Below are 15,115 nucleotides of genomic sequence, written 5' to 3' on the forward strand. Positions count from 1 at the left end.
AGATAACTCACTAGGGCATAAAAAAGTAGCAGTAACGTGTCAAATATCTAGCTGAAATGTGAAAAATGACACTGAACACGGTTTTTAAAGTATAAGATTTGAGAAATACATCAAAAGTAAGAAAAAAAGCTTGTATGAATACTTATTGCTTACCTTCTGTTTTCAATATTTATTTCTGAGTAGCGTAGCAAGCTGCTCATGTTGGCAAGTTTCTTAATCATTAATATTTTTTTGTGCTAAAGATGCAGATCAGCACGTAGACGTTTTGCGTCTTTGACCCATACAACATGCTGAGCAAAACTGTTCACCGCTGCTGCCCTTTGTTAACAGGAGATGCCCCCATTACAACTCGACATCTGTATCTTTTTAGAAACCAGGCTTTGGGAGATTTTGTTCAAGTTTTTTCAGAGAGCCCTAATTTCTAGTCTCTTCTCTGCATTATTTTTCCAGCAAGACTATTCTCCATAGGTACAATACTGAAACTCCCCACGGGGCTGGAGCTCCGTGCATGCTTCACATGAGGTTGGAGACAATGCTGTGCATGTGGCTTACATGAGGCAAACACTGAGCAAAAATAACTGAGGGTGCTGAAGTTCACGTGAAGTCATGGGACAGCAGAGTGTATGCACAGTGGGCTGCTCTCTACAGAATGTCCTGGCTGTTTTTCAGAAGCATTTTGCAGTCACATGGGAATCACTTTAGTTTTAGTTTTGCTTCTTCACAGGAAGAAATACAGTTTGAAGTCTCACTGAGAAGTATTTAAAAGTGTCAGATTAGGTTTACAGAATTTAAGGACTAAAAAAATTCTTTAAAAGTCTTATTTTCACTTTTAACAGGTTGTACTTATTTTTTCTTGTATTCAATACTTTTTGTTAATTTCCTTGTTCCTGTGACTAATATGTCTAATATTTTTGGTATTTTTTTAGTAAGCTCTTATTTTGAAGTCATTAAGACGGGCTCATCTATTTAGTGTTGGTACCATTTTGTTAAGCTGATTCTTATCTATGTCAAATGTGATATTGTCTCCTACCAGCTGACTTAAACAGGTAAAAACCATAGACTGTATAAAACATGGGCGTAGTCTCACTGACGTCTGTTTCTGAAACGGAAATTTTGGCTATAGCAGCCATGTTGGTAGTGGCAAGCCATCGGGCACCTGTCGGTCACGTGACCCTCAGCTGTGCCTCTTATTGGGGGAGCTCGCGATCTTAATATCCTCTGAACGGCCGAGTTTGAAAAAAAAAAATCACCCCTGTACAGTGAGTGCCGATAGTAAAATTAGCGACTCAGACTGGGGATGTTTTTTGAACCAGGCTGTAAATAGGTTAATTTCTGCTTTGGAAAAGTTTTTTTTGGCTTGGTGTGTATGTGACTTCCGGTACTCCCGGAGCCAGCCTCGAGCGAACACTCAAGAAACAGCAGATTTTAGCACTTCAGCATTGCCTCATATTCTTAGACCGGAGGTTGCCGCTCGGTAAAAACATTCTGTAAGTGATGAGATTTATAGTCCAGTCTTTTCTAACAATCTGATCCTGTTCTGTTGAGTTTATTAATGTCTCAGTCTCTCTCAGTTGCCAGTAATGACTCAGTGAGGGATATAACAGCTTCTTCACGTTAGCATCAGATTCAAATCTGCATGTTTAAATTACTGCTGGCAAAAGAAAAGGACGCACCGTCCAAATATGATGCAAAGCTGACTGTTTCCGTGGGTCGGTGAAGAAAACACAAACAAACAATCAGAAGAAAATTTGACAGTCTCTTGTATGCAGGCAATTCTGACCAATCAGACTGTTTGGAATGTAAGAGTAACTCAATTTCTGTCAAGCAGTCATCATGAGCATGTTAAAGTTTTTATTTTTTAAATAAAAAAGTTTCCTGTAAAACAATAGAATACAGAAAAAAATATGTTTTTGTTGAGAATTTGTCTGTTCTACCAGATAGAGGGCCAGAGCTCTTGAGTTTTAAGTTCATGTGTAGACTGCAGACAGGAGCAGAGCCGAGCCAGGTTTCAGATCAGATCACGTAGCTACTCCCACAGGACGCACAGACACACCCACACAGAGACAGACAAGAAGGAGAAAACAATGACCAGACAGTTTAGTACTTCTATTTTTATTTCACTAATCTTCTATTTAACCCATATACACATTGCCAGCTGGCTTTAAATGATGACAACAAGCGAGATGTTGAAATTCATGACACAATTAGCTCATCTAAGTTAACATTTTGGTCTTTAAATGGATCCGGTCAGGGGCTGAAACTTTCAAGTGAGCACAGTCAAACCTTAATGGTGACTCATTTAGAACAGATTAGAAGATATTACTGAGGTTCAGTCTGGATCAGGACTAAAACAGAATATTAATGTTAGTCTGAGGGACTGGTATATGTTCAAAGTTGGTACAAAGATACTTGTCTGAATCCATGTGCTGTAAGCTGTTTTGTTTTATCTTTTTTTATTAAGACTTTATTGGATCCTCTCTGTTGTTTCTAAAATGCTGGAAAATTAAACTTGTTTACTGACAACAAAAGGATTTCACAGTTAAAACATTTTTCAGCTGCAAAAAATACCTAAAACAACATGTAACACATAAGAACAAGCTTCAATTCCCACTCATAATGTCAGCATCTGCCAGACAGCAAATTGACATTTAGCAGCTTTCCTTTCAAGATCCAGCGCTCTGTCACACTGTGAAAAGTCCAACCCACATGAGAGCCAAAGACAAGCAAGTTGTCCTGGACAGTCAGAGTTTAATGACTAATCCCTTTCACAGCCAGCACTCGGGGCAAATCCTTCATGGGAAAAGTTCCTGCAGCTTGTTAATGTGTCTGCGAGGGGCAGAAGGTCTGCATTAAGACACAACAGCTGGCAACACGTTAGCTGCTGTTCAGTCAGGGGACACTTAATGAATTATCACTAATCACATATGGAAAAAAAAAACAAAGCAATCTTTTCCAACCTGAAACTAAATCCTACATCCTCCCTTTATATGGGGTATCACAGTGCACCAACTGTCTAATAGCTCTCAGAAGTATACAACAACAAAAAGAGAGATTTGTAGAAATATACAGACTCTGTTTTCTTAAAGTGTTTAACAAAAGACTTAAGGGGGAATGCTTCCCTTATAGTGATGCAAGAGCTTGTAAGCTATGCCAACTCAGTGTTGATCAGAAATAAGTTAAAGCTGATGGGTATATCTGGTGGAGATAGACCGATATGGATTTTTTGAGTCCGATACCGATAGTGATTATTAGTAGGCAAGGAGGCCGATAACCAATACTTGAAGCCAATATTCATTTGCAGTCAAAGTGAAAATACCGGCGTAAAAAATTTTGATCAATACAAACTCAAACACCTAACTGCTTTCAAATGCCTTCAGGCAAATGTTTCTTAAACAGCTCCCAGGCTCAGCAGCATGTTTTATAAAGTCAACTGAAAACTTAAAAAAAAAAGCTTAAGCTTCCTACCGTAAATAAAGTTTTCAAAAAAAATTCTATGTAACTGCAATAAAACAGGACATAATTGAGTTTGTGCTGTACTTTTACAGGCATGTAATGCAGTTCAATTAATTTTCTGTTTGGTTTTACATGACTGATTTTTAAATGACCATCAAGGGCTTCCATAGGGTAGACTGGGAGAAATTCTGTGCAGAAAAGCACCAGAGCCAAAACAACACAGTTTTGAATGGATTTCATATCAGCCGTCGGATTAAAAAAAAAAAAAAAAGGCTGATGCCGATACGCCCCAAAATGCCAAATATTGGCCCGCTAATCGGCCCGGCCGATCTATCCCTAATATTTGTTGGCAGATGCATCTGGTTTCCATGATACTGTTTAAATATTATGAGACTAATTCAAGGGCATTAATAACATATAAAACCAAGATCACTGCGACTGGTTTGTGATAATATGAATCAGCTGTTATGTTAATCTTAAATGAGCCAAAATTTAGTGTTTTGTGAACTGTATCAGTGAAGTCATGGTTTTACCTATCACTAAATAACGTGTGTTAATTTATGTCACCAAATCAGTACCAACTCAAAAAAAAAACACTCAAGATCACTGGGATGCTCTCTTAAAGATAAAAAAACTTCATATTCTAGGAACATTAAGTCCCACGTACCAACCTTTAAGTTCACCTGGTGATGGTGACAGCACCGTGATTGTCGCATTAGCAGAGAGCAGTTCCTGACCATCACCTAACAGGACATGTCTCCACCTTCATCCCCAGGAGGATGCTCCTGCTGCTATTTTAAGTTCCTCTGCATGAATGCGCTGCCAGTCACTTCAAGAACACGTTATTCTCTGACTTTTTTTTTTTTTTTTTTTTTAGTTTTTATTTCATCTGCTGCTGGAAGTGATTATTTTGGATGTGTAATTAATAAACTGTGAATGTTTTGGATAGATAATTAACATATTCACTTTAGCTAAGGCTTCTTAAATGTTGACCTCCAGTGATTTTGTTTCCTTGAGATGAATCTCACATGTGTTTTTTTCTCTTTCTGTTACAGTATCCTGTTTGCAGACATAGTGGGATTCACCAGCCTGGCCTCACAGTGCACAGCACAGGAGCTGGTTAAACTGCTAAATGAGCTGTTTGGAAAATTTGATGAGCTTGCCACGGTGAGTCTGTTTTACTTGACTGCACACATATGCTTCAATTACAGTCACTGCTGGCATAAAAAGCTGCTCCCTGTCCCTCTCTCTGTACTCTTTGTCCAGTCTTATGTGTGTGTTTATGCGTGTGGCTGTGTGTGTGTGTACTGCTTTGGCCACAGTCTGCTGGTACATGCGTCTATTGTACCAGTTTAGACTGATGTCACAGTGCATACTAGAGTCCCATATGATGCTTAATATGATTATCTGGTGCTTCACTCGAGGAAGAGTTGGGAGACCTCTTTAATCTAGGCCAGATTTACCCAGAGCAAAACCTTTCCTGGCTGCTTAAATGAACTACATGAAAGGAGTGCTGAGTTGTACTCGTACCAATCTCTCTGGGTTTGCATGTGGAAAAGATTTCAGCTCTCCCATCTGTCAATATTTCACTCTGTGATTTCAGTGCTGAAAATCCGCTCAATTTTTTTGCAGTGAATTTGATCGTAGTTGTTAATCTTGTCGCTTTGAAACGTGAGGCTAACGTTGATGTGTCACAGCACAAAAGGTGACAGAATGAGCTCTTTCTTTGAGTTAATCCAGAAGTTCTCCAGGGAAAATGTGATGTCAGTACTTGTCTGACAGCGTGATTTCTGCTGACACATACGGTATTTCTGTCGTAGAGAAGGTTGAGCCCCTGTAGATCACCCCCCAGCAGCCTTATCTACATGTAATCTGGCCTCTATTACTTACACCAGGCACATGCCCTTGTCAAATCCATTAATCCACAGGATTACAACAAACCCTTTTTTGCTTTCATAGAAGGTATTACTTGGCCGTGTTGACAGCTTCTATTTATAACTTTTGTTTACAAGCCAAAATTAGAACTGACTAAAGAGAGTGCCTCTTATTTGAACTGTATTTGTGAGATAACTAAAAAGAGCTTTTTTAAAATTAATTAAAATCAGTTGCTGTATTCTGTTTTGTTCAACTGCTCGGTCTTACCTTCAGAAAGTTGCATTTTACTCTGATATGCTTCGAGCCATAACCATAGACTGTACAGAGAATGGATTCAGGGCGAATCCCAATTATACCCCTTGGCCCTTGTTTTACCCTTAAGCCCTTGATGTTGCGCGTGCACATCTAGCAGAGAGGTGTCCCAATTCTCCGTAAGATCAAGGGGAAGGGCTACACAGCCCTTGAAACAGAGCCAAACTAGGACCGCACTTGAAACTAAGGGGTATGACAAATTTTTCATATCGATATTTATTCTATCAGATATCAAATCCTTTGCTACTCCTCTTAAATATTGATTGTGTTTTGATTTGTTGGTTGTATTTTGAAACTACTAGTAATGATGATCTGCCTAATGCTGCTATTGCAACAGCTATAACTACAGTTAATAATAGCTACATCAATGACAGACCAGGAGACATATTCACAGCAAACAGACTTCACTACAATGAACTGCATTTCATAAATATTAGACAGCTAAGCTGCATTCAAGAGCTGCATTCGCTACATAAGCAATGATAAGCAAACGTTAGGGTATTCAAAAGCTAAATATATATGAAGCTTCACTCATATAACACAGCACATCGTAGTGAAGTCTGTTTGCTGTGAATTTCTCACCCTAATCTGACATCGGTTTATCATCACTTTGTAAATATGAGTTAAGTTTAAAAATTAATAAACAGTTGTTCTGCCTACAACACAGCCAGCGAGCTTCTAGGGGTGATGACCGAACAGGAAGCTAGTGGTGTCTTGTTTCTAAGAGATGTGTTTTCACCCTCTTGGCCCTTAAAACAGAGGGGAAGGGGTAGACGAACGGTAAGGGGGAAGAGTGCCCAGAGTAATAATAAAAATGATAATAGTAATAATAATAATAATAATAATAATAATAATAATAATAATTATTATTATTATTATAATAATGCATATTATTTATATAACGCTTTTCAGAAACTCAAAGACACTTTACAAGGTAAAAGCAGTATAAAAAGCAAGTTTAAAAACACATACAAATAATGAAGTAACAGTAAAAAAAAACAGAAGACGAGAAGACAAGAACAGTTCAAAGGTGCAGAGAAAAAGCAAGTTCAGTACCGGGGTTTGTTAGTTTAAGTTAAAAGCTATGCGAAATAGGTGAGTTTTGAGTTCTGTTTTGAAGGCAGTGGGGTCAGCAGTATCACAGAGGTGTTGTGGGAGTGAGTTCCAAAGGGAGGGGGCAGCAACAGAGAAGGCTCTAACCCCCCAGGTTCGGCGCTTGGTCCTAGGGACGGTGAGGAGGTTTGCAACTGAGGAACGGAGGGTGCAGGAAGGGGTGTAGGGGTGGAGCATGTCAGTAAGGTATGGAGGGGCCTGGTTATGAAGTGCTTTGTGGGTAAGAAGGAGGATTATAAACTGGATACGGTAACGGACGGGAAGCCAGTGGAGATCTTGAAGAATGGGAGTTATGTGTTCACGGGAACGGGTACGGGTGAGGAGGAACAGAAACAGTGACATTACCCATTGAGTCATATTCTGCCGAGTGAAGCCACAGGTAACGACATACAAGTATCCACTTTTGAGCCAAAAGTTCCTATGTGAAGCTAAAAAGGAGAAATCTAAAGCTAGACAGGAGAAATGGCAAATACTAAGTTTCAGAGCTTAACAAACTGTGCTCTTAGCTAATTCATTAGTCGGCTAAAATGCTAGCTAACCATTTTGTTTCTTGCAGATAAGCTCTGAGTATTTTTGTGGCAGGTAATTTTAGTTCCATAGGCTTCTAGAAGCTTCTAGAACTAGAATGATATGGCAGGAAACACATTTGCCAGGAGAGTTCCTTGTGAGTTTAAACACATGTAGCAGTTAGCTCTAGATATCAAAGGCCCTTAATGCTAAGGCCTGCTTTTTCTCAGCTGCGGGTAGAAAGCCAGAATCTTGACTTTGTATGTTTAGGGACTACCAATGAATTGATATATGCAAGACAATGAAAGAGCTAACACATATGAAGCATAACACAGAGACTGCTACTCACCAAGACATTATGAGCTCAGACTGCAAAGGTGGTGCTGTAGCACAAAAATATTTACAGTAAGCCACATTATTTGTCTCATACTTATTGAAAATTTTTCAGTGATTGAATTAGCTGAGGTGACACCCTTGTCTTTTGCCCAAAGCAACCCTGTCCCTATTCTATCAGCAAACTAAGCTTGTTGGTGGGTAAATATTAAACCCCCTTGCATGACACAAACTATTTGTATACCAGGCTGTGTTGATCTTTGTTTCTGTTGCTAAGTCGTTTGAATGTGGAGGCCAATAGGGATTGACTCATCTTTGGAGCCAGCCTCAAGTGGTTGCTCAAGGAACTGCAGTTCTGAGCACTCCTACCCCAAGTTTTTTGATTTGCCAGATCAACAATATTCCATGCATTATAAACAGAGAGTCACACATGCAAAGTCAGAAAATGATGAAACGTTTCTCACTCTCAGAGCAGTTTGGCAAAAAAAAATGTTTCATCCTTTCTGTATCTGTTGTGAATCTGAGCTGTGTCTTACAACTGAATTATTAAATTACTCTGATCTCAGCTTGGCTGTTTGGTGAAACTCTTGTGTTACACTCAAAGGCTTTCCCTAGCCATCAAAGTTGTCATCCAACGCTCTCCCTTTGCCCCACCCTGACCAAAAGCCCCACTCACTCTGATCCACTTTGGCAGGAAGTGGCAGTGCCAGTGACTCATAGCTGTGGTCACTGTGGGCACGCAGACTCTTCTCGTTCCATACGAAGAGCGGGCGATGCCACATGGCCACTGGGCATCATCTCATGATACGTTTCCAGCACCATCCCCACACCACCTGTCCACTCTTTGGACTTGTCAAGCAGCACGGGAAGTGGGCCAGGAACGCAGTGTTCTCCTCAAGTGCTGTTGATGTAGTAGACCAAGTCTCTTCTCTTCTCTTCTCTTCTCTTCTCTTCTCTTCTCTTCTCTTCTCTTCTCTTCTCTTCTCTTCTCTTCTCTTCTCTTCTCTTCTCTTCTCTTCTCTTCTCTTCTCTTCTCTTCTCTTCTCTTCTCTCCTCAGTATTTTAAGTAAATTAACATGAGACAGAACATATGAAAGAAACTTTGCCCAGACTTTCGTTCAACAAGTTTGAAAAACTAGTCTTGGCAAACACAGTTATAGTAGTTTCTGAGCTATCATCAGACAACCCGACCTAAAAACACTATTAAAACAAAACAAAACCAAAAAACTGGTGAGTTTTACATAATTTACCAGGGGTTAACATGTCTATCAGTGTTAACATTGTTGAAGCTGAAATTGCACTGCATACATACACATACAGTATGTCTGAGGGATTGTGATAATTGAATTATTTTGCACACATGTACCAAAACTGTGCAATTTGTTCAAAAGAATGAAAAAAAAACTGATGTGAATTAAAGCCTAAACTTTCACAAATCCCACCTTAATCCTTGAGAAAAAAACAAAAACAAACAAACAAAAAATGGCTTATCAGCTGAGCTAATCAGGCTCAGAATAACTGTGGCAGGGATGAACCTCTGAGACCAAATCTGTTTTCAAGGGTTACCCTGCATCAGCTCAAAGACTTATGAGAATGAAATATAAACACAGTTAACTATTCATAAACTTATCAACAGATCTGTAAAAACCCAAGCCATCTACTGACATACATACTCAAAAATACTAACAATTGTGTGGGGAGTTATGTGTAGTTAACATATGGTTATGCAATCCTGACAAGGTGAGCAAGAGCTGAGAAAAAGAGGTGGAGTCTTCGGACTTGTTAACATATATTTTTTTGATATGATGCATGTGATCAGCTTTTTCATAGTAGTCACTTGTGCTGTTTTTAGAATTAAACAGCAGCCACAGACACCATACAGTGTATGCACAACTTGTCGTTGCCCAACTGTTGAAAAAAGTTTCCACTTAGGAGCCAAAGCGTGCACTGAAGTGCTGTCCTGGTTGGTACTCTGAACTACCCTCTTAGCAGGTTAAATCTTGATCAACTGTCCACTTGGGAGGCAAAAACACATGCTAAAACGTCCTTTGTTTTTTCTTTTCGCCCCGTCCCTTTAAAAAGTTTCTGCACACCCCTGACCATGAGATACCAAGAACAACAATCAATTGCTTTAAATCAATATTGCGCCACACTGTGGGTGCACCTCTGCAAGGGGTCTTTTACACAACAACAGTTTTAGGGGTGAAATGCAAAAGTATTGTTGCGTTTTTGTTTGAACTTTTGAAAACGTTAAACTTTTGAAAATGGCCTCCAGAGTGGTATTTTCCTGAAATGCTGCCGACACCATTGCCGTGTAAACAGTAAGCCCGCGTTTTCAGTGGAAACACCGATGTCACACTCCACTTTGCCAATCGCATACAACAGTACAACAGTACAGTTCTTACGATCTTTGTGGACTACCATGTTGTGCTTGTGTTGCTAAATCTGCTAAATCTGCTGAATATGCTGACTGTCTTTCAACAAAATCTGCATTTGTTGCACCACTTCTACACTTCGTATTCACCAGCACACCAGGCTCAACTCTATTTTCTAGGGGAGATCTACCAAAAGTGGCTTCAGGCCTAGACAGTTATAGTTCAGCTACAGGCCGTTTTGATATAAACGCAGATTTTTTTCCTCTGCATTTTAGTGTTTTCAGATGAAATGTTGTTGTGTAAACGGGGCCTTAAAGGGCAACTCCATTTTTTTGACACCTGGACCTTATTTATAGGTGTGTGCATGCTCATATACTCACTCAGACAAACATCGTGCAGCTCGGAGTCCTTCAGAAGTTATTTAGATCCAACCGATTGTAGCCGCACTTAGCGGGGGCCACGGCAAGGGAGCTTCAGCGCGGGACATAATCTCTGCAAAATCGCTCATTTCTGCTATATTTTTTCATCCATCGCCAGTGTTATCATAAAATCAGCTCGTCTACCGTCTTCAGGTGGGTCAGCTGACCCAGAGCTGACCTGGTAAACAAACGTTTGACGGTTGTCCTTACCGGTTTGAGCCCGAGTACACGGACGAGGAGCTCCATGAAAGAAGGATGAGACGAAGAGCTGGCTCGAGCACAACAAACAGGAGCATGTCCACGACTCAATGTGAACTGGTGGTGGACAGTGTTCGCCTAAGACAAGAGAAGAGGAGCTGACTTTATGATAACACTGGCGATGGATGAAAAAATATAGCTGAAATGAGCGATTTTGCAGAGATTATGTCCCGCGCTGAAGCTCCTTCGCCGCTAAGTGCGGCTAAAATCAGTTGGATCTAAATAACTTCTGAAGGACTCTGAGCTGCATGATGTTTGTCTGAGTGAGTATATGAGCATACACACACCTATAAATAAGGTCCAAGTGTCAAAAAACCAGAGTTGCCCTTTAAGGTGTTAGTTAATCTGTAGTATTTTTTTTTAGTTAAGAAACTCTTCTTCTTTCTGACTTTGCTTTCACTCTTTAATGCTCTGCAAATAAACATGTGGCACCCAGAGAAAAATATACCATAACCAATGTGTTTCATGAATCTGGCAGCCTTAAAAGTAAATTGCTGATAGAATAAATGAAAGATTCAGAGGTCAGGTTTGGATTTTGGATTCATTCATGACAGCAAGAGATTTACTGATGGAGCTTTGATCCAGTTTATACCCTCAAAACCATTTGCTCCATCACCTTTTACAGCTACATGAATATTAATGTGCTAATACTTCCCACTGAGAAAAACTTGACTCACAGAATATTTTCCTTTGGCCTCCTTTTGTTTCAAATGATGAAACTGGAAGAATGAAAAGCAGAGTTGGAACGCTATTACCGTACCAAATACTGATATGTGGTACATATGTCAATCCCATGTGGACCACAGTATGATGTTTACAGTAAGAGACATAAAAAATAGTCCTCCCCTCCTGCTCTGTGCCGTATTAAGAAGGGGGCCAGCTTGAAAATTGAAGTTTACAGGAAACCCACTCACACTGATCAGTATTTGCTGTTTGATTTCCACCACCCACATGAACACAAGCTGGGAGTAATTATAACTGTTCACCAGCAGGCTGAGAATCTGAAGACTCCTGCTGAGAGTGAAGACAAGGGGCGCAAACATCTCAGAAAAGCACAGAAACATTATCACTTCATAAAGTTGTGCTGCATGGGTGCAAATGTAACATCAGACTGACACATGACGCAGATACAGTGATTAATCTGTGAGTGTCTGAAGCAGCAGAGTTGTTGTAGAAAACTTGGATTATTTTTGGTTAAAGGTAATGAGTGATGTTGAAGACTTGGCAGCGTTTGTAGGTTATAGAAGATTTATTTAAAGAGGATAAAAATTCACACACCAACTGGTCGGCTTGAGGCCCCCTCACTCCATGAACGCTTCCTCCTGCTGGCTGAGTTTCCAACAGTCTGTCCCGGGAAACAACAGCTTCTGTTGCAAGAGGAACTCTGTGATTAATTTATGCTTGTTGTGATGCTCTATAGAGCATTAATAGATCTGTCCACATTTATACGTATGTGCACGGTGCTGTTACCATGGCAGTTTCACAAAGCTTTTCATTCTTGTGTCTCTTTTCTCTCCTCTTTCGACACCTCCCTGCATCACAGCTCGCAGACTCCTCCGCTTCTTGTTTCGCAGCTTTTTTTGATTGACATGCAGCAGCCTACTTCCCTCAACTGTGTCTTTTATGCCCTGTGGTTCTCTGCGCTCTCTTCCTCTCTCATGTTTCCATTTTTAGAGTGGCTCAATGATGTACTGTATCTATGCGCTGCCTCTTACTTCCTCAACAACACAGAGTTCCCATTTCATTCATTTTACGGTTTTGGAAGCAGACAGAGCAGCCAGTGAATGTGAATGCATTGAGAAGTTCATTCACAAATTTATATCCTGGATATTTTCACTTAGAAAAACGTCTGTTCAACCAGGGGACTAATAGTTCCTGTATAGATTTGTTGCCTTAAGACTTAATCAACAGGATCAATTGAGAGAAAAAAACACAATTTCTCAAAAATATAGAAATTATATCCAAAAGGATTTGTACATTTTCTTAACCTTTGGAAAATTTGTTTTGAAGCATTCCCCAAAAGTAAGGACTGTGTAACACTTCAAAGTTAACTTTGAAAAACCTGGTCCAAGTGATTGTGAAGGTCATCATTTATTCATCTGCGGGTTTGTTTGATCACAATATTTAAAGCCAAGAAACACAGAACAAACACAACTTGTTCAGATGCTAATAAAACATAATTTTTAAACAAAGCACCAAGAGCGTTAACTGCCCACACTGTGACAGCTGCCTGCTGAAAGCTAAAGCTCCTGGTATAAACACATCTCAAATAACCCTGTTTGGGTTTGTTCCACAAGCAGGTGCAGGGATCACTGTCGAGTCCTGCAGTTCCCCCTCAGACGCCTGTGAAAGCTGAAAACTGTGGACTGAAGCAAAACCCAAACCAAATACGACAGCTTGAGGTCTTGAAGGAGGGAAAAAAAAGAGGAAGAGTGTTGTTGTTGAAATAAAAATAAACCGCGATGGTTACAGATGAGCTGAAAACAAAAAATATTCACTCAAATTTAATGATGTTAATTTGCAAAGAGCTGTCACAGATATGCAATGGGTGATCAAAATGAAGCAGTATGTGAGCCATATATGTTTTCTCTTGCCAGGGTTAATATGATTAAACTCATAACGGAGCGTTTTAGTGTTGTTTAATTGGACCCTGCAGCAAATGATGTTTGGAAAAACTTACAACTCCTGACTTTCTAACAATGCACAAGGGAGTTACACACCATAGGGCCTTTTTTTCTGTCTGCATTTGCATCGCCATAGCCAAAGCAGATATGTACGTTTGATTCATGTGAATGGGTCAACATTTTTCAAATAAGTAACTTTATGAAACTTTTTTACCGCTGTTGTAAAAGTAACTGCACTAGAAGCCACCTTCTTACCCTCTGCTACCCCCTTTTCAACCGAACTGGTGCTAGTGCTAGTTCAAGGCCAGTACTCGACTTAGCACTGGCTCTTTCTGTTTCCACATACAAAGCTGCTCAAAACTGGTGTTTCCCCCAGAAATGGCTGCGTATGGAGAGATGTATTGATGTTTAATGGTGACACAATGACGTGGCTCAAACTTGGCTCTATGCTAGTGAAAAACCAAACTGTTTTTTAGGAAGAACGTAATCAGAACCACCTATTGACTAGCATTAGCAACAGCACCAAACAAGCACTGGTGGAAAGGTGTTTAGCAAGGGCTTTCACTGCAACTCTTGTTTACGGTAGCCTCTAAAAACCTGACTGCTGGATCCTTCGAGCCACAAGTATCACCATGTGTCGGTGTGCTGCCAAGGATAGCACCCAGGGTAACAATCTACCTGTTCTGATGTCAGATTGGCTTTGGTTGTGGTGGTGTTTTTGTTTTTCTGTAGCCTTCTTTGAATTTCTTGATCTTCTCATGGTGCTGTTGTTCTGTGTGTGCTGGATACCCAGGGTAGCAAGCTGGGAGGAAATACTTTCAAAGATGCTTTGCTGAGTCCAATGTGCAGAACTTTATATTTCAAGAAAGCCTGGAATTTATTATCAGGAAATGTGTCAGTGTTTTTCTTAATTTCTAAGGATTTTGAGAAGCCTTTATGAGCAGTTATTTTGCTAACAATTACAGTTGGTGGCACTGAATTAGCTTGACCGATTCAGCACACTTGTATATGAACCCATGGACTTGTGTCACTGAGTCCCCTTACGGTGTGAAAACTATCTTCACTGTAACTGTTCTCTTATTTTTTGTAATCTTCACATTATTTTACCGTAATATCTGCAGGAGCTTACAGGGAAACTGTCAACAGCAAAGGAATATATGGAAAATACAGTAGTGATATAAAGGGATGGGTACCGAATTAAGTACTTTTAAAGGTACCGACCAAATTCTGTCAGAAGTACCGGGTACCGATTCATGTAAAATGAAAAGGTACCATGTTAAGGTACCTAAATGCATCTTTGTGACTGTGAGGGAGTGAAAGAGTAGGTGATTTTCCATACTGGACATGAACACAGCATTGCAAGGTTACATACTGAGGAATAAAAATGTTAAATCTAAAAAATTATATTTTATTATTAAACAAATTGATTTTTTTTTACCACATTAACATCTAAAAAGTACCGAAAATTGGTACTGTTGAGTACCAGTACTGATTGCCAGGTACCATTCATTGGTACCGTATCGTTTCAAATGTGAAAGCTACCCATCCCTATAGTAAGTGAAGCTACGGTAATGATACTGTTAATACTTTAACAGCAACCTGTAATTTAAAACAGGAGCTAAAAAGATTCCTCTAACCAGGATAAAGAAACTGAAATAATTTGAAGTTAATGCAGTGCAAATCAATAAAACCAGAGTAGGGTTTCCGCAGTCCCTAGAACTTTGAAAAAGTTCCTGTGGCTCAAAAACACCTAATATGGTTGAAGAACAACCCATTAATGCCACAGGAAGCAAAGTACAGTGTCAGGCTGTTCAAATTAGAATTATTAATTTAATTGGTACCTGTA

At 39.8% G+C, this 15,115-nt stretch overlaps 1 protein-coding gene across 2 annotated transcripts in view; it reads left to right on the forward strand.

Annotated features, from left to right (window-relative positions):
- The window catches only part of LOC141804078 (adenylate cyclase type 1-like), a 49,172-nt gene that overhangs the window by 11,586 nt on the left and 22,471 nt on the right, over positions 1-15,115 (forward strand). For both annotated transcript variants that reach the window (XM_074688326.1, XM_074688327.1), the window contains exon 4: positions 4,509-4,620. In XM_074688326.1, the coding sequence (XP_074544427.1) occupies positions 4,509-4,620 (112 nt within the window). The remainder of the gene's footprint in view (positions 1-4,508; positions 4,621-15,115) is intronic.

The sequence above is a fragment of the Halichoeres trimaculatus genome, unplaced genomic scaffold, assembly GCF_033239565.1.
Source record: "Halichoeres trimaculatus isolate MK-OKI-2021-1 unplaced genomic scaffold, fHalTri1.1 fHalTri1_scaffold_15, whole genome shotgun sequence".
In the NCBI taxonomy this organism is placed as follows: Eukaryota; Metazoa; Chordata; class Actinopteri; order Labriformes; family Labridae; genus Halichoeres; species Halichoeres trimaculatus.